Source organism: Leptodactylus fuscus, chromosome 2 (genome assembly GCF_031893055.1).
Source record: "Leptodactylus fuscus isolate aLepFus1 chromosome 2, aLepFus1.hap2, whole genome shotgun sequence".
NCBI classification, from domain to species: Eukaryota; Metazoa; Chordata; class Amphibia; order Anura; family Leptodactylidae; genus Leptodactylus; species Leptodactylus fuscus.
The window spans coordinates 187,925,605-187,948,720 of NC_134266.1; the positions used below are offsets into that span (position 1 = coordinate 187,925,605).

Below are 23,116 nucleotides of genomic sequence, written 5' to 3' on the forward strand. Positions count from 1 at the left end.
TCAGATTGCTACATCTGATGTAGCAGTGCCGAGTGTGCATCAGATGTGTAGTTGAGCAAAACTGACTCAGCACTGCTAAGTCTCTGCATTCGCATAGGAATGCATTGGCCAGCCTTCGGCCAATCAGCGCTGGCTCTGCCAGAGGAGGCGGAGTCTAAGGTCGGACCTGAATGGAGACTGGTGTGGAGCGATCTTAGACTCCGCCTCCTCCAGCAGAGCCAGCGCTGATTGGTCGAGTTCCGTACTCTGGCCAATCAGCACTGGCCAATGCATTTCTATGGGGAAAAGTTAGCTTGCGAAAATCGCAAACTGACAGGGATTTCCATGAAATAAAGTGACTTTTATGCCCCCAGACATGCTTCCCCTGCTGTCCCAGTGTCATTCCAGGGTGTTGGTATCATTTCCTGGGGTGTCATAGTGGACTTGGTGACCCTCCAGACACGAATTTGGGTTTCCCCCTTAACGAGTTTATGTTCCCCATAGACTATAATGGGGTTCGAAACCCATTCGAACACTCGAACAGTGAGCGGCTGTTCGAATCGAATTTCGAACCTCGAACATTTTAGTGTTCGCTCATCTCTAAAACCTAACTAAGGTCTCATTCAAACATCTATATTCATGGATGTATGAGGTCCAGGATATTTATGGATTGCATGCCACCCTTCTCTTTCGTGGATTTTGTGCTGCCCATGCAAGTCAACAATATTTTTTATTACATTTATTTATCCTTTGTATGTCCCTGGACCTGTGAAAAATGGATGGCAAACAGATGCCGTCTATTTTTTCTTTTTCAAAGACCCATAGACTTTCATTGGTTTGAAGCATGGAATAAACAATTTGAGCAAACCTGAAATCTCTAAAATCTGTTAGGTTTTAGACTCCTTACTTATAAACTGTAAATTATTTGTCAGCCATTGAGAAATGGATTCTCTTAAGCCTGAAGCTACAGTGAAACCATGATGGTTAATGGCCTTGTGACATCTGTTTTTTTTATGGATGTCAGACGGCAGCATTACATTCAATGTCATTGAATGGGGGGGGCTATTCAAATGACTTATTTTGACTGTCAAAATATAGGCCATGTTCTATTTTTGCCCGTTTTCATGGATTCCTTCATACACTCAAATGTTTGAGGAATTTGTGAAAACGGGTGTCCCTCAGGTGCAAGACAGTTGTTTTGTACCTCTGTTGTCTGAATGACAACATGACTGCAATAAATTTACAGTCCTATGAATTAGTTTGGGCACCCCTATTAATCTTAATCATTTTTAGTTCTAAATATTTTGGTGTTTGCAGCAGCCATTTCAGTTTGATATATCTAATAACTGATGGACACAGTAATATTTCAGGATTGAAATGAGGTTTATTGTACTAACAGAAAATGTGCAATATGCATTAAACCAAAATTTGACCGGTGAAAAAGTATGGGCACCTCAACAGAAAAGTGACATTAATATTTAGTAGATCCTCCTTTTGCAAAGATAACAGCCTCTAGTCACTTCCTGTAGCTTTTAATCAGTTCCTGGATCCTGAATGAAGGTATTTTGAACCATTCCTCTTTACAAAACAATTCAAGTTTGACTGACCATTTTTCACGGCCGTAAAAAAAAACCTGATACCTATCGTTCTCCATTTTGACGGACACAAAGTAATTGAAATCAACAGATCAGTTTTTAATGGCCTTTAAAAACAGATCAGTGGGTTGGGTCAAAAAGGAAAGACCAATAAATTTCAAATATATAGTGGGGAAGTTAACGCTGTAGAAGCAGTGGTGCGGACCCAAATAACCAAGACAGGGACACAAAATATGCAGCAAAGTCTCATTCACATCTGCGCCCGTACTCCGTTCTGCAGGTTTCCGTTTCCTGCACAAAACAGGGGCAGGAGACGGAAACCTGCCGGCATGTTTCAATCCCATTCATTTGAATGGGCTTGAAAAGTCTCCGGCCATCTGCGCCAGTGAGCATGCAGTACTCTGTGTCCTGTTAAGAAAAAAAAACAGTTTCGCCGTGGCGCGTATAAAACGCTCACCGGCGCTCATGGCTGAACTCGGCATGACAGGTTTCCGTCTTCTGCATGCAGAAGACGGAGACCTGAAAACTGAGTTCAGGCGCTGGTGAGAACCCAGCGAAACTGGTTTATTTATAAAAATTTTTTTTTTAAAAAACAGGAAAATAAATAAACCTTGACTTCAGGCACAAAATGAGCAAATCAAAATATAGCCTTAATAAACCTAAATAAACCTTAACTTAGGGGGCGTTCACACTACATGTCGGGTTTTTCTGTCCGCTTGAAAAGTCGGACATCTTTACAAGCGGACTGTGAAGGAAGGGCACGGACAGCGCCGCACCTCCCATGATTCGACCTGAAGCGACCGCTTCAGGCGGCGCTATGTCAGGGCCCCAGGGAGGGCGGCATTTTTGCTTACCTAAGCCAGTCCAGGACAGCTTAGCACCAAGCGGTGGATTGGGGAGGCCACTGGAGCAGCGCTGCTCCAGCAGCCTCCCCTCACGCTCAGGCAGAGAGCAGGTCCTCTCCATGCCTGCTCTCTGCCTGCGAACAGCGCTAAGCCCCGCCCCCTTCGCTTCGCCCTTCCCCCTTCGCTCCACCACGCCCCCTCCTCCCGGGGGGGGGGGCGGCTTTCTGTCGTTCGCCTCGGCCGGCGAAAGGGGTAGGTCCACCCCTGGGCACGGAGTGCAAAAGAACGCACCTGATCGCCATTTAAATGAATGACAAGTGTCACGGACACAGCTAGTGTCCGCTCCTAATGTCCGTGCGAGATTTTGGACGGACACTGGGAGCGGACAGTACCTGTCAGACAATGACGGTAGTGTGAACGCTCCCTTATAAAAGTACTTAAATACTGTGAAACACATGCACATTAGGTATCCCTGTGTCTGAAACCACTCAGTCTACAAACTTATAAAAATATTTTTCCCATATGGTGAAGTACCAAACTGCAGTTTTTTCGCTGTTTTGCCTCTAATAAAACTTTGAACAAAAAGTGATCAAAGCAATAAACATTCCCCAAAATGGTAGAATTAAAAAGTGGACCTGGCCCTGCAAAAAAAGATGCTCTATGCATCATCCTACACGGAACTATAGAAAAAAGTTACTGGTGACAGAATATGGCGACATTAAGGGGGCAACACGGTGGCTCAGTGGTTACCACTGCAGTCCTGGAGCCTGGGTTCGAATCCTGCCAGGAACATCTGCAAGGAGTTTGTATGTTTTCCCCATGTTTGCATGGATTTCCTCCCATTCTACAAAGACATAATGATAGGAGAAAAAAATGTACATTGTGATCATTATATGGGACTCACAATCTACATTAAAAAAAAAATATATGGCGACATTAAGAAAAAACCTTTTCTTTTTTTTTGCACAGTCTTGGATTTTTGTTAGTGGGTTAAAATGTAAATATAACTAAATAAATTTGGTATCCTGGGAATCATAGCATAAGAAAGAATACTGGTGGTATGTCATGTTGGCTGAACAGTGAACTCCGTAAAAACACCTGTAAGAAAGTTGTACAAATGCACTTTTTTCTCAAATTTCACCTCATTCTGAATTTTTTTTTTGCAGCTTCCCATTACATTGTATAGAATAATAAATAGTACCCTTATGAAGAACAATCTGTCCCACAAACATTAAGTTCTCATATTGCTCTATGAACAGAAAAACAAAAAAGTTTTTGGGGTTTGGAAGGCGGGGAGTCAAAAATGAAAATCTAAAAATACCTCTGATGGGAAGGGGTTTAAAAGAGGTATCCATTAAAAACAGATGCAAAACGGATGTCTCTTGGCTGTGAAAAATGGAATGGATGTAAAACAGCCATTTAAATTGACTTGTACATCTGTTTTTAATGGCTGGTATATCCGTCAAATATGGCACTATTGTGTGGATAAGTCCTTAGGCCCAATGTACAAGAGAGTAAAATAGCTTACGTAACATGTTTTTTTAATGTCTGTTACATTTTAGAACAGTGGTATTCAATGGATATATACACGGAATACCAATGAAGTTTATGTGAATTTTCACTTAAAGGAGTCTATCATTGGTTATATCGATTTTTAAATAAGCATATCTTTGTATAGCCTTTAGAAAGGCAGGCATACCTTTCATTCATTGGTCGGCGGTGCCATTTTTGAATTTGCTTGTTTTTCTTGATATGCTAATTAATCTGCACGGAGCCCTGAAAGGCTTCTCGATGTCCCTGAGCACTGCAAAGTCATCAGCCTTCCCCTGTTCTTACCGCCCCCTTCTTTACAGATGATTTCTCCTCATACTGTTCTTCACTACTTCCTTCAGAGCAGCTAATCACGTACAGCTCATGTGTGAGATTTTAATTGCACTGTACGTAACTAGCTGCTCTGAAGGAAGTAGTGAAGAACTGCAGGAGGAGGGATCACCTGTAAAGAAGGGGGCGGTGAGAAGGGGAAAGGCTGATGATGCTGCAGGGCTCAGGGAATATTGAGAAGGCTTTCGGTGCTCCGTGCAGGGTAATTTGCATATCAAGAAAATCGGGCTAATTCAAAAACAGCGGTGCCAATCAATGAATGAAAGGTATGCCTGGTATAGCCTTTCTAAAGGCTATGCAAAGATATGCTTATTTAAAAATTGATATAGCCAATGATAGACTCCCTATAAAGTTACAAACTGATCCAAACTGGACTTCAAAAACTAACAAATTCACAGAAAACTAATGAAAAATAAGTGACACACCAATGGAAAATGGACTTTAAAAACTGACAGTCTCATCCGTGTTTTTTTATTTTAAACTATATTTTTATTTAAAGTTTTTCAAAAAGAATAGAAACCAAATAAGGTTCAATAGGAATGAGAGGGTCAAAAACAAGAATATAGGGATGAAGGAAGAGGAAAGGGAAAACACAGTGAAAATGTAATTGTTTGGTCTGTTTGTAATGTCCTTTTTTTGCACACTGTTGTGTGCCTGAAGTCTAACTTCCCCAAACAGAATAATGTAGACTAGAAATTACATAAAAAGTGTTTACATGAATATTGTTTACTATGTATTGGCATTATTTTATTCTCTACTGGCAGCCATCTTTGGATAAGTAACAGCTTGAAGTAAAAGGATATTTCAGAAACGATTTTATGTAATGTGTTAAGACTGATTTAGCAATCTATATAATGTGATTTAATGAACATGGCATATGCTGCCTGTAAAGGGCAGGCTACAGTTTCACCATAAGGGTGACTTCCTAATATTTGTCAGTTAGTAAAGCATGATCCAGTATCACAATGGTCCATCAATCCTTTTATATTTTTTACTGTCAAAATTTGGTTTCTGATTTATTATGTCAAATATCAGAGAATTGAAATAAGTAATATAAAGTACTCCACAATTTATTTATTTTTTTTTAAAGATTTTTGTTGTTTCTAGAACTTCCAACAACCTTATATTCTAGATTTTATGGCCTATTCTTGGGATACTATATGCCTACACTTAAAGAGTTTGTCCTATCTCAAGGATCCTATCTATACTGGTAGCGTGTGTAAATTGAAGACTTTTCCTAATCATATTGCTTTAGAAATGCTGCTTTGTTTGCCTGCTATGTGAACTTATTCCTCCCATTGTTTACACGGCTATAACCACAGACTTGTGAGATAGGACAAGTGATTTTACTTACTCAGTTCCAGCAGGACAATCAGCTCAGCTAATTGCAGTTTCCTGATAAATCCCTGTCTGTTATCTCTCTATGTAAACACACATATAACACTGAGTCCTTTCTGTACAAGCATGTGCATATTATCTGATTTGCATAAATATTGTCATACTTCAGTGTCCCTTTCAGAGAGAAGGGGGAGAAATACAGGAAGCAAGAAGAAGAGATAGAATGCAAACTGCTGAAACAGGGAGATGGGAAAACCCCTCTAAGCATAAACCATAAATATCTGGGGGTGGGCCAACAGCATGTACCGATTAACTGTGCAGGACCACTTCCAATGCCCATACTATACACAACACTAGAAGCAAGTGGGCTACATGAACTGTACTCAGGCCAGCGCTAGTACTGCAGCTCTGCTCTGATTGACTGCAATGGGAACAAAGCTGCAATACCAGGGCCCAGTCACCATACAGGGACTGGAGCTATTTGTTTCCATCCCTGTGTTGTGTATAGTACGTTGTGTATAGGCTTTGGAAGCAGTCCCGCATACCTGATTGGTGTGGGGGTCAACTGTTGGACTTCCATTGATCAGATATTATGACTTGACCTAAGTATAAGTAATACAATCCTAAATCCTGGTCAACCCCTTTAGCATTACCAACTAATTGAATTCTTACCAATATATACAAAACTTCCAGGGATATTCTTCTAGTTCTACTTACTGGGCAAGATGCCATTAGAGAAGGTATATCGACAATGCAGTAAATGTTACTTGGTAATTTTTAATCCCCTGGAGCTCATAAAGTTTTGTGGTCAGACAATAATAACTGTTGATTTCTTCTCTGAAATGTAACTGCGTAGGAGTATTGTTTGGGATCTTGAGTTCATTTTGGACAAAAACACATAATACATGATGTTTAGGTAAAACTTCATTCCTTGATCTATGAATGTTCCTTTAACATAAATGATACAGGAAGATTCAGTAGTTCAACAATCTGTTTTTCTAGCAGGCAGACATTGGCTGATTTAGTCTGTGTTTTGTATTATTTTATGCTCTTAAGAATTATGCTTGAGGATCATCTCAAGCATACAGTGAATTGTAAGTTCTTGCAGGTCAAGCCTTGTTAATCGCTGCCCTGCAGGCTGTTATGTTCTCTGATCCTGATCTTGGATAGTTTTTGTGATTTAGCCTGACAACTCTAAGCTACTGTTTCCTCACTCTTCATAACTTGAGCCACATTTCAAAATTGTTCCTGGCCAGTTTTATGTTCATCTGTTTCACATCTGCTGTCATGTGTTGTCCTGATGATTAGTATGGTAGTTGAATTTTATTTCTCTTGCCCTTTTTTGCCCTTAGAATTACCAGGTAGTCTACTCGACTGTGAAGTCAAAAGTTTTGATATTCCCAGTGCACCACCCACCACGAGTTTCTGGTTTAATTTATACTTTGCTTTTAACCGCCATTTTAAATTTAGAGTTTGCTCTGTTAGGATTTGTTCACACTGCTGTTGGAAGATCCGTTCACACCAACTGTAGTTTTGGGAGATGTGACACAAAAATAGCGTTGCCTGCATTGCTGTTTCTTGCTGGCCAAGTTAAGAGAACTACTATAAGAGCTGCACTGGTAGTCAAAACCATTATGTTTGCTCCCATATGTTTGGAAAATGTCATCAAGCAGCCTTCCTGCATCTTTATTATCTGCCTCACAAATATTCTTCTTTTTGTTGTTCTCAAACCAAGAGCCAAAACATATTTTTTTATTTTTCCATCAATTAACTCTGTCTAGGAAAGGATAGAAAAACTATTCTGCCACTGTATTTTTACTATAAAGTTTGTGCTATTCACTGTATAGCTTAAATACCCTGCTAAATTTATTCTAGGGTTTGATACAATTATATTGATACATTTTTTTTAGCTTTACCTCCTTTAAAAAAAAATATATATATATACACTCACCGCCCACTTTATTAGGTACACCTGTCCAACTGCTCGTTAACACTTAATATCTAATCAGCCAATCACATGGCGGCAACTCAGTGCATTTAGGCATGTAGACATGGTCAAGACAATCTCCTGCAGTTCAAACCGAGCATCAGTATGGGGAAGAATGGTGATTTGAGTGCCTTTGAACGTGGCATGGTTGTTGGTGCCAGAAGGGCTGGTCTGAGTATTTCAGAAACTGCTGATCTACTGGGATTACGAAGTACGTCGAACTTTGAGGCAGATGGGCTACAGCAGCAGAAGACCACACCGGGTGCCACTCCTTTCAGCTAAGAACAGGAAACTAAGGCTACAATTTGCACAAGCTCATCGAAATTGGACAATCGAAGATTGGAAAAACGTTGCCTGGTCTAATGAGTCTCGATTTCTGCTGCGACATTCAGATGGTAGGGTCAGAATTTGGCGTCAACAACATGAAAGCATGGATCCATCCTGCCTTGTATCAACGGTTCAGGCTGGTGGTGGTGGTGTCATGGTGTGGGGAATATTTTCTTGGCACTCTTTGGGCCCCTTGGTACCAATTGAGCATCGTTGCAACGCCAAAGCTTACCTGAGTATTGTTGCTGACCATGTCCATCCCTTTATGACCACAATGTACCCAACATCTGATGGCTACCTTCAGCAGGATAATGCGCCATGTCATAAAGCTGGAATCATCTCAGACTGGTTTCTTGAACATGACAATGAGTTCACTGTACTCCAATGGCCCCCACAGTCACCAGATCTCAATCCAATAGAGCATCTTTGGGATGTGGTGGAACGGGAGATTCGCATCATGGATGTGCAGCCGACAAATCTGCAGCAACTGTGTGATGCCATCATGTCAATATGGACCAAAATCTCTGAGGAATGCTTCCAGCACCTTGTTGAATCTATGCCACGAAGAATTGAGGCAGTTCTGAAGGCAAAAGGGGGTCCAACCCGTTACTAGCATGGTGTACCTAATAAAGTGGCCGGTGAGTGTATATTATTATTGTTTATTTATATAGCACCATTTATAACATGGTGCTTTACATATAGGAATTTACATACAGTACACAAAGTATACAGGTAGATATAATACTAACAATAACCGACTGGCACAGTGGGGTAGAGGGCCCTGCCCGCGAGGGCTTACAATCTATGAGGGAGGAGAGATAGAGACAGAAGGTGAGGGGGGAGACTGTACAGATGGTGGTGTGGTGACAGCAGTGTTATATGGGGTTGTAGGCCTTCCTGAATAGGTGCGTCTTCAGGGCCTTTTTGAAGCCTGTGATTGTGGGGGTCAGTCTTATGTGTCTTGGTAAGGAGTTCCAGAGTAAGGGGGATGCACGGGAGAAATCTTGGAGACGGTTGTGTGAGGAGCAGATGAGAGCAGAGCGAGTAGGAGGTCTTTGGAGGATTTGAGGTTATGTGTGGGCAGGTAGTAGGAGATTAGGTCTGAGATATATGGAGGGGACAGGTTGTGGATGGCTTTATATATTGATGTTAGTAACTTGAACTCAATTTGCTGGGTAACGGGTATCCAGTGAAGGGATTGGCAGAGGGGAGCAGCTGATGAAGAACGTGCGGCGAGGTAAATTAAGCAAGCAGCACAGTTTAAGGTAGACTGGAGGGGAGCGAGGGTGTTTGCTCGGAGTCCATGGAGAAGGGTGTTGCAATAATCTAAGCTGGAGATTATGAGGGCCTGGACTAGCGTCTTAGTAGTTTCTGGGGTGAGGAAGGAGCGGACTCGATGGATGTTCTTGAGTTGCAGGCGGCAGGAAGTGTTGAGGGTTTGAACGTGTGACTTGAAGGATAGGTAAGAGTCCAGGGTTATCCCAAGGCATCGGACAGGGGTAAGTATGGTTCCGTTAACTTTGATAGATGGGTCAGGTAGAGGGGCCCTACGGGGTAGGGCGAAGATGATGAACTCCGTTTTCTCTATGTTGAGTTTTAGAAAGCGGGATGAGACAAAGGAGGCTACGGCTGCTAAACAATCTGCAACTCTGGCCAAAAGAGAGGTAATGTCTGGTCCAGAGAGGTATATTTGAGTGTCATCAGCATAGCAATGGTATTGAAAACCATGAGATTTTCTGAGTTGGCCAGGCCCAGGGTGTAGATGGAGAACAGGAACAGTGAGATGGCATGATAGTTGGCTGGAAAGGACGGGTCAAGGGATGGTTTCTTAAGTATAGGAGTGACAGCGGCATGTTTGAAGGTGGAAGGGAAGGATCCTTTGGTTAGGGATAGGTTGAAGAGATGGGTTAGGGCTGGGGTGATGACTTCAGTGAGTTTGGGGATGAGATGTGACTGGATCGGGTCAAGCGTGCAGGAGGTGAGATGGGATTTAGAGATTAGGGTGGAGAGCTTTTCGTCAGTGACAGTGGAGAAACAGATTAAGGATGATGAGTACCGAGCAGTTGGGTGGAGGGGTTGCTGGGCGTGTAGGGTGAGACTGTCTCTGATGGTGTCAATTTTAGTTTTGAAATAAGAAGCAAAGTCTTCAGCTGAGATAAGTGACGTCGGAGGGGGCACAGGAGGATGGAGAAGGTTGTTGAAGGTAGTGAATAGCTGTTTGGGGTTGAAGGATAGGGCACATATGAGTGTGGTGAAATATACCTTCTTAGCAGAGGTGAGTGCATTCTTGAATGCAAGAACTGCCTCTTTGTAACTGAGGAAGTCTTCCTGGGAATGGTTTTTCTTCCAGAGGCGTTCTGCAACCCTCGAGGCACGTCTCAGGTTTTTAGTCAGATTAGTGTGCCAGCGTTGCCTATTGATCGGTCGGCTCTGGTGTTTGTGAAGGGGGCCACAGAGTCAAGGGCTGAGGTAATTGTGGTATTATAGAAGGCAGCAGTGGCACCTGCGTCCTGGAGTGAGGATATGTCAGCAAGTGGTAGGAGAGAGTCTGAGAGCATGCAGATATTAAGGTGGTTAAGGTTCTTGCGGGGGGGGTGTTGGTTTAGAGGTTGGGGTGTCCATTACAGAGGAGAGGGCAGAGAATTTTGAGCATGTTGTGGTCAGAGAGCGTGGACGGAGAGTTAGAGAAGCTGCATATGAAGCAGAGGCGGGTGAATATGAGGTCTAACGTGTGCCCCTTTATGTGGGTGGCAGAGGAGGACCATTGAGAGAGACCAAAGGAGGCGGTGAGGGACCGGAGACTGAAAGCAGAGGGTGGTCTGTGTTAATAGGGATGTTGAAATCACCCATTATGATGGTGGGAGTGTCGGTGGATAGGAATTGTTTGAGCTAGGTGGTGAAATGCTCGATAAAGGTAGCGGTAGGTCCCTGCGGGCGATATATGACGGCCAGTTGGAGGGTGAGTAAATACGAACAGACTGCACTTCAAAGGAGGAGCGGGGGTTAGGACAGGTAGCGGTTGGATTGGGGCGAATGAGCAATTGTCTGACAGGAGGATGCCTACATCAGGAAAAAAATAGTGGCAAAAAACAATTCAAATAATACCAGAAATAGCTATAAATAAAAAAATAAATAAATAAATAAAAGAACATATAGAATACAGCAGGGCAGGTGGAATGAAACAAAAGACAAAAAAGACATCAGGTAAGATACGACTCAGGGTATAAAAATCTTCTGTCAAACAGATAATATGTGGGGCAACACGGTGGCTCAGTGGTTAGCACTGCAGCCTTGCAGCACTGGAGTCCTGAGTTTGAATCCCGCCAGGAACAACATCTGTAAGGAGTTTGTAAGTTCTCCCCGTGTTTGCGTGGATTTCCCCCCATTCTACAAAGACATACTGATAGGGAAAAAAAAAGTACATGATTGTGATCCCTATATGGGGATCACAATCCACATAAAAAATAACAGATAATATATAGGCTAATATAATCATATCAAAACATGGCAAAATAGGTATATATATAAATCGAATATATGGCACAAACAGGGTAACAGAGGTGCTAGTATATACACCAATAGAAAGTCCCAATCATAGAAGTATAAAAGTTTTATAGTAATTAGGCTTGAAATAAACAGCTGCCTGATAGCCTAGATATAAGTTACATAAAAATATATGCATATCCATACCTGAAGTTATGTTATAGTAGCCCAATGCCCCAAAAGTCGGAATAAGATATAACAAGAACTGCACCCTTACGCTTTTCGCCAATGAAGTCTTCCTCAGGAGAGGTAACATAACAGAGGCAGATGGAATACTTATATAGGGGGTATAGATGAGGTATACAGCACGTACCTGAGGTGATGGCGTCCCAGAGTCGAACCGTGCATGTGCCAGTAATGTCATCGACGTGCCGGTCACATGATTGCAATGACGCGGCCGGATGTTTGGTATCCAAACATCCACCAAGAGAAACTTCTTTACCATTCCAGGAGCAATTTGGCAATGAGCAATGAATATCATCCTCATACATGAGTGGTCTCAGGATCTTTTACTGTTGGTACGACACCGGACTCATGGTAGTGCTCACTTTTGCTTCTCTGAACAGTCATTCTTCAGATACCCTAAACTACATCAGAGAAATTAACTTTACCCTAGTTGACTACAACTCAATCCTTGTACTTTGTGATGAATATCTTTGGTGTTTTTCTTGGAGAAAAGTGGTTTCTTTGCTGCCCTTTTTAACACCAGGCTGCCTTCAAAAGCCTTGCTTTACTGGACCTGCAGACACACTGACACCTGCCTGCTGCTATTCCTGAGCAACCTCTGCACTGGTGTTCAACTGAATCCTCTTTAGGAGATGGTCCTGACACTTGCTGAAGCTTTCTTGACAGTAATTATTTTTGATGATCCAATAAGTGGTTGATTTAGGGAAAATGTTACAAGCAGCAGTGCCCTTGCTTGTAAATTTCAAGCACCATCCCCCTTTTCCAGCAACCAATCTGCTGTTATCAGTCTGTCATTTCGATTGACTTGAATGAACTGTCTTGTCCAGGTTAATACTATCTGTGACACTAGGTTCACACCTGCATTCAGGATTCCTTTAGGTGGGTCCGCTTGAGGACCCCCCAAATGGAAACCAAATCCGCTGAAAAAAGCGGTTACCCGGGGACCCAATAGACTATAATGGAGTCCACTGGGTTTCCGCTCAAAAAGGGCGAAAAATGCAGAGAGAAAATAGCTGCTTACAGTTCTTTTCTCTCAGTATTTTTTAAACTGGTTCAAGGATGAAAACCCCGTACTCAAGTGCTGGTGTGAACCCAGCCTAAGAAGATCACAGAAATTCTGTTATGATTTTGTGATTAAGCATTGATTTGCATGGCAAGGAATTGCTTTGCAATTTATTGCATTCCATCTCATTACTCTTCATAACAACTATGAGTTGATGCAAATCATCGCTGTAACATTTGGAGCAACAAACTGTGTGAAAAAGAAAATTTGATACAGGTTTTTTTTTCTAAAGTAAAATATGGTATTGTCCTAGGATGCTAGATTGAGAATTGTCAGTTAGTGACATTTTTTAAGCTGCTATATCTGCCCCAGTCAACTGTAAGTGCTGTTATTTTAAAGTTGACCCATTCAGGAGTAACAATTGGGACACAAAGCTAAGAGCGCTGAAGCACTTTGACTAAAAATCAACTACCCCCTTGTAATATCAGTCACTACAGAATTCCACAATTATATCTGTACATAGGAACTGTATATCAGAAGCTCCATGCAATGTCTTAAAATAGCCTAGCAGTGTCCATGATGAACGCAATCTTCCCTGACGCTGTCCCCCTGGACCCTCTGGTTTATTTCCTTCACTTTCCTCCCAGGACCCTGGGTAAACACCCTTCCTTGCTGTTTTTATATATTTGTACTGCAACTAAGTCCCTTATAGCTCGCCACTGGAAAAGTACCAAACCCCCTCAGCCCCCTTTCTACTTGCTCGTATCAAAGATGTTAAGTGCCTGGAGTTTCTTACTGCCACTCTGAATAATACAGTGGAGAAATTTCGGACCATCTGGGCACCTTGGGACGGGTACTGTTCTATACGTGGTCTCTGATCCCTCCCATCCCCCCCTCCCTTTCCTCCTTGTCTCCTGTCTCAAGTCATGTTTCTCCCTGTCTCTCTCTCTGTTGTTTCTGTCACTAATTTTTTACCTTTTGCCCTACCGTAGCAGTGGTTTAATTGCATTGTTGCTTGTTTCGACTGTTTTTTTTGTTGTTCTAGTGGTTGATTCTAGCATATGGTTGGTTGTTCTCTTTTTTTGAAAAAAAAAATTTTTTAATACAAATCACAGTTGAAAAAAGAAAATATAGCTTAGCAGTGGCTCACAAGGCTAAAATCACTATTCATAATCATAGGCTTTGGATATAGTGTTAAAATGTATTCACTGGAGTGGTGAGCCATGTTTCAGTACTTGACTTTATGAAAGACTAGTAGATGGTTGGAGGATTCCATCCACAGGAAAGCATACTGGCTACTGTAAAATATGATGGAGGAGTAATAACATTACATGTTCAAGGTTTGGGCAACACACATTTATATTGCAACCATTGACATTCCATCCTGAATGGCGATTACAGATCAGCTTTTGGATTTCCCTGCATTCCCGGTGCTTGAGGAATGGACAAAGACATGGAGGCTGAAACCACACCGGCAAAAGAAAGCACATTTCCAACAGCCTTCTCTTACTCTTACTCCATGAGAACTTCTTTACCTTTTTCTATGGCGATCCAGGTAGTGAGTATGACATACCTGTTGAGTCTCAGAATTTGTTCTCCACTACGGTTTTAATTACTCTCATTTTAATAGGTGGACTATTCAGTTCATGGTTATTGGTCACAGTTCATTACAGATTGAAGTTTTGTACCAAGATATGTTTCATACAAGAACCCCACTTCAAAGCAAACTCTGACCCAAACTTTCCACAAAATATTTTAAACATTGGTTTCACAGCTGCAATGATAAGACATCTACAGGGGTATCTTAGTGGTTTGCTCAGACCCAGAAGGACAATTTCTCTGTGTAAAGGGAAGAGTGGGAACTTACTGGTTTCGATGGCTAATTTATATGCTCCTAATATTAAGCAGACCACCTGGCTCTTTTAGAACACACAAACAAAGGAATTTTTTCAGCTCACCCTTGTATGGAGTCCATTGAAATTCTAATCGACCCGATGTGCATGGAAGCCGGTGGACTTGTCCACCTGACTCTTTTACACTTGATATGAATTTCTGGATTTTGCTGAAGTTCTTAGAGGAATAGGAGATTTGAATGTTGCCTTGAACCCTATACTGGATTCCTCTACATGTACATCAGCACATTCTCAAAGAGCATTAGCTGAATTTTATAAGGCACTACAAGACACTGATGTGTTAGACAAATGGCAATTATTTTATCCTTCCTCTAAGGATTATACATATTTTCCAATGACTGGATTATCTTTATTTCAAAGTCTCATGCATATTCCTTTATATCAGCAGACGTGTTCTTTTACCATCTCAGACCATATGCACATCTCCATCACAATTTCTGTTCACTCTCAACCTGTTACAGCTTGGTCTTGGAGACTTAATGAAACACTCCTTGACCACTCAACCCATGTCTCACAAACTTGATAGATTTTTTTGGTTGAAAATCCTCCAGCTGACACGTCCCACAAGGTGACATGGGAGGCACACAAAGCCTTCATTAGAGGGAAACTTATTGCCCTCAGGTCGAAGTTAAGAGGGAATGTAGAGCTCGTCTTAATGATCATTGAGCTAAATTTACGCTTTGGAAACCATTCAGAAATGTTCAGATGCATTAAAAGTGCAAGTTGAGCTAGCCATCCTTCACACCCAGCTGTATATTTATTTATTTATTTATTTATTTATTTATTTATTTATTTATTTATATGTCTGGCATGCCAAGCACTACCAGTATGCTAAATTCAGATTCTATGCTCATGGTAACAATGGTAACACAGTTATGTCCCAACTAAATAAAGAATAGAAGGCCCACATATTTTGGTTTTGTAAGTCTATCTCCCCTTTTTGATCCCAAGTGGAAAACACTTTATGCCAAAATGCGACACATGTATCACCCTAGCATCTGACTCTGTTTTACTTTGGTTGCTTTCCAAGACTTGGTCACCTGCTAAGTATACTTTAACCACAATATTGGTCCAAGTGGCCAAGTTACTGAACCCTCTTTATTGGTTACATAAAGAAACTCCTTCCTTTATGGCTTGGATACATAAAGTAGATGAACTTGCTAGATTATAGGAGTTGTGTGGTTGGGAACTAAAGAAACTTTCCGCTTACATGTCCATGTAGCAGCCCTGGTTCAACTGCAGACCACATGTCTTACCACCCACATGATGATTGACTTGAGTCTTAGTAGTCACTGTATGGGTATACTCACCCCATATGGTGACTACTAAGCACTATCTAATTTTCTTTGTTCCCATGAGCAACTATACTCCAACTCTCCATAACCACCCACCCCACAGACTAGAGATGGATATTCTTATTTTAATTGCCCGCATATTCTCCAAATGATTACACTTCTTTCCAATGTTGCTGCTGCTTCACATTTTTGGAATAAATTGCTATGACCTTCACTAGTACCCCACTACTATCCCACTTCCCCAATTCCCTTCCTTTCCCCCCTTGGGTTATGCTAGTATAGGTTGTAACTGTATCAATTGGCATTTACTATTCCTCAAGTATTTGGCATTATATTATATCACAATGAGACAATGTTTTTCTTAGCCTACTTTATTTCAGTTTGTGATTGACCATACAACTGCTTACAATTTTATGCTACGTGAAGTATATATTATTTGTATGTTCTATTCGGTTCTTTCAATTAAAAGAGATTTGTTTTAAAAAAGACATTGCGAAGTTACCCAAATGAAAGCTGAGAGGATCATGATATGCATACTTGTATGGAGAATGTATGAGATCTGTCAGTCAAAATGTGTGAAAGATTTCTGGGTGACTTCACCCCTGTTATACAAAGCCCTACACCATTTGGCTATGTGACACCCCACCTTTTATATCATATTCATTTTTGTGACTTGGACAAAAAAAATGTGCCAGTTATAACCCTTATTTCACTTGACCTACAAATAAAGTGCTCACATGATAAGTGAAATGACAAAGAGTGGAGCACTAAGGGAGCACTATTCCAGGCCCAGGAAATCCGCCCACTTTTTGGGGATACTGTGAGGGCACCTCCTTTTCAAGGAGTCTCTCAGACATTTCAGGAGAGTTGGATTCAGGAGAGAATATATGAAACTATATTAAATAAAAAACACAGCATTTTGGTAACATATGTTCTGCATGAAATGACCCACCTCATTTTCTTGCGTATTTTGTACAGTGTATTTAGTTATTGCTATGTATTATATTTTGTCAACTTAAATCCCTCTCTTTTGTGATTTCTAGGTTCAAGCCAGGGAGACTATTGTGAAAGCACTTGAAGAGTATGATTTAGGCAAAAGTGAAAAGTGTGTTCGGATTAATTCTGTGTCCAGTGGCCTTGCAGAAGAAGATCTGATAGTCATCCTGCAGTCCAAAGTCTTACCTTCCTGTATCATGCTGCCTAAGGTTGAATCCTCTGAAGAAGTGAAATGGGTGGGTCTTTTAAGCATTTTTACACAATGAACCAAGGATTCAATTACCTTTCTCTCTTTATGTGACGCCTGGCTTAATGTCACACTCTAAAGCATCACAAGGTAAATCTTCAATGCCATATCATTTTATTTTCATTTGGTTGTGCAAAGTTAAGCACATCTCTCGATCCCTCCATCAACATCAACATCTAAACTGCCTGATCGGGAAGAGGGAGTTTTGTCATTGGGAAAATCAATTCGCAATGAGGCTCCACAACGTGGATTCTTACTGGCCAAAAGGTGCTGACCAAGCTAAACAATTATATTTTTGAAGTAGTCTCAGCACGCCGGATTATTCTTTTTTTAAAAAAAATTCCAAAATTTTATTGTGGAGATATGCTCCAAGTTAAAAATATATATATTTTTAGTTCTTGGAAAAGCAACAGGTGGATTCGTCCTTGTGTAGATGGGACAAAGGGACGAGTAAGCCTACGCGTTTCGGGGATATGACCCCTTAGTGCTGAGACTACTTCAATTTGCTGCTTCTATTGTGTCTGTACCGGACATGACGTCCCGGGCATCCGGATGACTACAAGCACCTACTACTCCTGCATAAACAGTAAGACACATTTATCTTTTTTGTAATACGGGCTGAGACAAATTTTTCTTCTTTGCAATAATATTTTTGGCCTGACGTGCAACCGAAAATGTGAAGTTATCCAGCATGACCAATCGGCTTTTTGCAGACTAATGTCATTGCATGGTCAGAAACCAATGTTTTTAGCTCTAATATATCCAATCCTCCGCCGTAATGGCTGAATTCAGCCTTTTTGCCCAATGGAAATCTAATGTCAGCTTAAGAGCTGATTTTTATTTAAGAAGCTATATAAAAAGTGTCAGGCAATATGGCTGCACTTCCTGTTGTCGAAAGTTGTTAAAGTTAGTGCTGTTCTCATCAGTGTCTGTACAGAGTGTGGAGACGGAAACAGATTATAACGTGTTGTGTATTACACTAGACCCTGATCAAAACACAGATTTTGGTGTATTTAGCTTGAGAATAAAAATTTTACAACTTGCTAGAAAATTGGGCATGGCTTTATAGGAAAGGTAGCTTCACTTAAATGTGGCAAAATGCTGAAAAATTGCTCCAAAATTTTGACTTAAATTTCTGTCTCAAAGTATAACAGCTAATAGTTCTATTACCCAGCTTCAGCCACTGTGATAAAACTGACACATTTCCAGACTGCCTGTGTAAATTAGCACTGTCTACCAGTTAGTACATATTGGCCTATGTCTTTCTAACAAGCTCTGATGTTCTCTCTGCAGCTGTCAATATAGTTTAAGCTGACATCAATGGTCAGGTGTCTGGATGAAAATCAGTAATCTATACGGTGCATGTGTACAAAGTAAAACTATTGGAGTACTTTACACTCTATGAGCCTTTATGTACATGTATGTCTGACTCCAATCGATGACAGATAATGCAGTGTTTGAGTGTAATGCTCTTCCTTCCTAGTATGTATCAGATGGATGTGGCTCCTTAGCTGTTGGCAGCTGCACCTACTATCATGCACTAATGGCACCAGTGATTTCATTGCATGTCAGAACAATTTCACTGGCAGCTGACCCTAGGGTAACAACCATAACATTGCTGCTTGGCTACAGGCAGAGGCTCAAAAGAATTACTATAGGATGCTTGACACTACTATCCGCAGTATATACTTTGTAGTCGTACAGCATCTCTGCCAGTACTACATCATGCAGAATTTTCTGATGTTATTTGTAGCAATCTGTATAAATGCTGTAGTATTGCGCTGCTACAGTAAAGTGCACTGTATATTATTTTTCCTTGCAGTTTTCAAGCCTCATTTTTGCACAGCTTGAAAACCGCAGTGTCCAGAGGTTACATAGAGTTTGCATCTCATTCACAATCTGCATTTCTTAAACCACAGCATGTCCTATATGTAATGTTTTATGATAAAATCTGCATAATGGCAACATTAACTTTAACATTAACAATACACTGCAGCTACTGAGCACAGCAGTGCAACTTTACCACCATCTTTTCCCCTTATTATTGCAGTGCAGCTTTGTTCAGCACCACAAAGCAAAGTCAGAACTGACGCATGCTTGTCATTATCTGAGACTGAAGGAGAAATACCAATATTAATAGCCAGAAAGCCAGGCAGTTTTGGATTAGATGACTGTTGGCTGAATATTACTAGGCCATACCATACCATGATTTAGCTATTTTATTGACTTTTACTGTAGTTATGATATCTAATATTGATACCTGGGCACTGTAGCACTATAATCACATGAGAGCGGTGATCTTGGCATCAATGGCCATAAAGAAAGAAGGAAAAAAGGAATAAGGTCAATTCTCAGGGCACCTGAGAGCACAAACAGGAAGCGTTTAACCTATGTTTTTAATTAGCGCAGATATTATTTCCTGAGCTGCTCTCTATTTCTTCTTTTTTTAATTGCTGACAGGTGTGTTTGTGTTTCATGACTGTGTTTTCAGCCAATAAAATCCTGGAAATGTTAAGTGGCACGTCAAATGTCTTTACCAAGCCTGTAAATAAGCTAATTGTATAAAATGCATGATAGAATCGTAAATTTATTGCAGCATGACCCTTTATAATGCTATGTAAGGAATGTAGCGCACTCTTACATGGCATGGACACTTTTAGCTATACAGTGGTATTATAGTATTGTTCACTGTAGCCAAATAACAAGTGCATGATACAAAACACTGAAAAAGCAGGATGACAAAATTTTTATTAAACATGGGCTGCAAAATGCGAGTAGCATAGGCAATGGAACCTCTGTATCTACACATCTGTAATATTGCCACATATGGCTAGCTGGCTGAAATAGGTGCACTTTCTCGCCAAGAAGGATCAACATTCTGAGCAATAACACTTATATTTTCTATGGCCTTAAACAGAAAATTTTAAAAATTTTATTAGAATTTTTTATTGACTCTTTCAGACTTTCTATTGAATATATTTTTAGCATGTAATATTTGCATTAGCAGCCCAAATATTCTAGGCCCATGCTTTTCATGGGGAGCAGATGGTCTTCACACTCCTGTGGAGTTCCGGATGTGTATCTTGCTATACTACTGAAAGGCTGGTTATACGTGCCACCGCCACTTCCGGGCCCTGCAGACGAGGGCTAAAATGGTGGCCTCTCTTGCGCTGCAGTATGAATTTCCAGGTGAGTAAATATGTTTGTTTTTGTATATATATCGTGTATATATATATATATATATATATATATATATATATATATATATATATATTTTTTTTTTTACAAACTGATTTTTGAAGACTGAAGATCTGTTTCGGCTTTCACTTAGATATTTGTCGCCACTCCCCTTTTTTGTGAAATGTGTGAACAAGAAATAAGTTTGTTTTCCAAACCATTTTCTAAGTATACAACATTAAGATTCTATAAAAGGTGCACACTGTGGTTATTACTGTATATTGTATTTACCATTCATTATAGTTGTCATTATTATATAGTGTACTGACCTCTATATACCTGATGACAGTACACGATGACACAGCTGAAATCCCTGAAAAAATGCATTTTATCAGAAACCATTACCAGTCTATGACCACAAGACAATGGAGAGATGTGCATGAATTTCATGTCAGCAATGTCATCTTTTATCTAATAATATCCCTGTTGTGAAATGATACATTAGTAGGTGATGTCAGGGCATCTGAGCCACAACACTTCTATATGTCTTTTTATTTGAACATACTAAGCATTGGTTGGGTCAGAGTATACTGTAAATTTATTTCCCATTATAATGTAAAGGAAACAAGCGCAGGTATGATCTGTGTCAGCTCTATTTTGGTAACTGACTGCATTGTTTTAATAGCGCTAACATAAATGTGTAACAAGAAAACACATTGCTGAGGCTCAAATGTCATACAAAATTTATTATATAAAGAAATATTGTCTTACGTGTCGTCTGTGTGTTCATTGGTTTCCATACACTTACCCAATCCATCATCATTTATTACTCAGACATAAACAATATTGTGTAATGGACAAGCAGGTGAAGAGATTATACATCTAGTAATACCAGTTTATTAAGCAGATAACAATTTCCTGATGCAGGTTAGGCCTTTTATGAAGTAGACGGCAAATAATTTTTTCCCATTTGACCCAGATTTCTATTTATTGTTATTTATGTATTTACGTGAATACATTTTAAAGCTTTTCAGGTAACTAAACAATCTAGGGAAAAAAATTTCATAATCCAAAACCAAGAATCTGTTGACTACTTAATATGTCAACAAATTTTATCTTTGTCCTTGTGGATATATTTAAGATTTTTTTTTTCTTAATTTTTTTTTTATTCAGCATTTACCACATTGTTATTACCATTTAGGTGTTTACCTGTTTGCTAGCAGAGAATTATCTTGTATTCCATTCTGGAAATCAGTCCTTTCTCTGGAACTACCTTGAAAGATTATTTTCGTCTAGGTCAAGTGACTCTACTACACATTTTGTCTGTCTGGTGTACTCTGTGCAGAGCTTTGAAATCTGATCCATCCTAAATGAACAATCTGCTGCTTTCTAAATACTATTTTATAAACCAATACATTTTTGCTCCTTCTATCAGTGATATTGTATTATTTAGTTTCCAACAACAGGGTTATAGTATTTTCATTTTGAGGCCTTTCATTTTTAAAAATCGAGGGAATCTAACGTCTCAGAGTGATGGAGGAACACAAGGACATGGATACATATTAACTATATTTTATGTCTGACACTGACAGCTTCAGAATCATATCATAATTTCAGGACTAGTAGATCATGTGACCTCTGCACTGGTGTTAGTTCAGGTCGAATTATTTCTCAAAACCAGAACATAAATGAAGTGAAGGCATTGCCAAGCTTTTTTTTAGTGAGACATTACTTTACATTTTAATATTAATTCTTAAGCATTTACTCATGTATTTAATAATGCAATCTAAACCTAGTAACACACAGTACAACAGATTCCTGCTCATTGGCGATTCCAAGCGTCTTCTGCCTTTGACAGAGCTGTTATGTATATATTACAAGTCAGCCTATATGGGGTTACTAACTCTGCAGAACTCCCCGACTACTTTGCTTAGATTTTTTTACCTTGATAGAATTTTATCATGGTTGTTCCAGGGCTGTGTTCTCCCGCCGGCTCACTCCGTCAGTGTGTCTTGCAATGGTTGTCCTTCCCTTTCTTGTAGTTAGGAGGTTAAGAAATTAATTTAACATATCTTAAAAAACCAGCCACCCCTTCTTAGCTTTCTCCTTACCCTTTCTAGAAAGACAAACATGTTCCCCTCCTTTCTTGGTGTTGACCTTTATTTCCAAGATAATTTTAGTAAAGAAAATAAAAAAAAAAAACCCTCAGCTTTTGGGTGACTGCCTCCTCCTCTCCACGCTCTCGCCTTTCTCTTTCCGCCACTCATTTCAGTGAAAAGCCTTTCATCTAAAGAATGTGTTACACATTTTAACACCTTTTTTAAACTAATTCTTTTTTTATTGAAGTGAAGAGATTTTTTTTGTATTACACCAGACATCCTTTTTTTTTTTTTTTTATTCCTTCTCATTTTTATTTATGCGAAGCATAAAACCTGGAAGCTGATGCACAACTGAAAGATGGGCTTACTTGTTTTCTTTTGTGCTACAATCCCTTGCTTTCCTTTTGTCCTAAGTATGGGTACTTGTTTGACTGGCATGGCTTATTGGAGAATAACAAGCGTAACTCTGCCTCTTTTGTCATGGGACAATTCTCCCACAAATCCCGAACAGTGGGCATTCTTCCTCACACACTATTGGGTGTGCACTGGAATTGAAAGAAGTGCTGAGGGCTGCTACTTCATCCCCTCCCCAATCTCTTTGTTTTTTTTTTTTACTCCCCTCGCCCCCCTCCCCAACACCTCCTCACTTTGCTTGGCCGGAAACATTTAATTGTCCCCTTTTGCAGAGAAAAAAATATATTAATT

At 40.2% G+C, this 23,116-nt stretch overlaps 1 protein-coding gene across 1 annotated transcript in view; it reads left to right on the forward strand.

The window, feature by feature from the left end:
* CLYBL (citramalyl-CoA lyase) overlaps positions 1-23,116 on the forward strand; it is a 302,308-nt gene that overhangs the window by 222,449 nt on the left and 56,743 nt on the right. Inside the window, exon 3 of the mRNA XM_075265364.1 lies at positions 16,936-17,124. Within this exon, the coding sequence (XP_075121465.1) occupies positions 16,936-17,124 (189 nt within the window). The remainder of the gene's footprint in view (positions 1-16,935; positions 17,125-23,116) is intronic.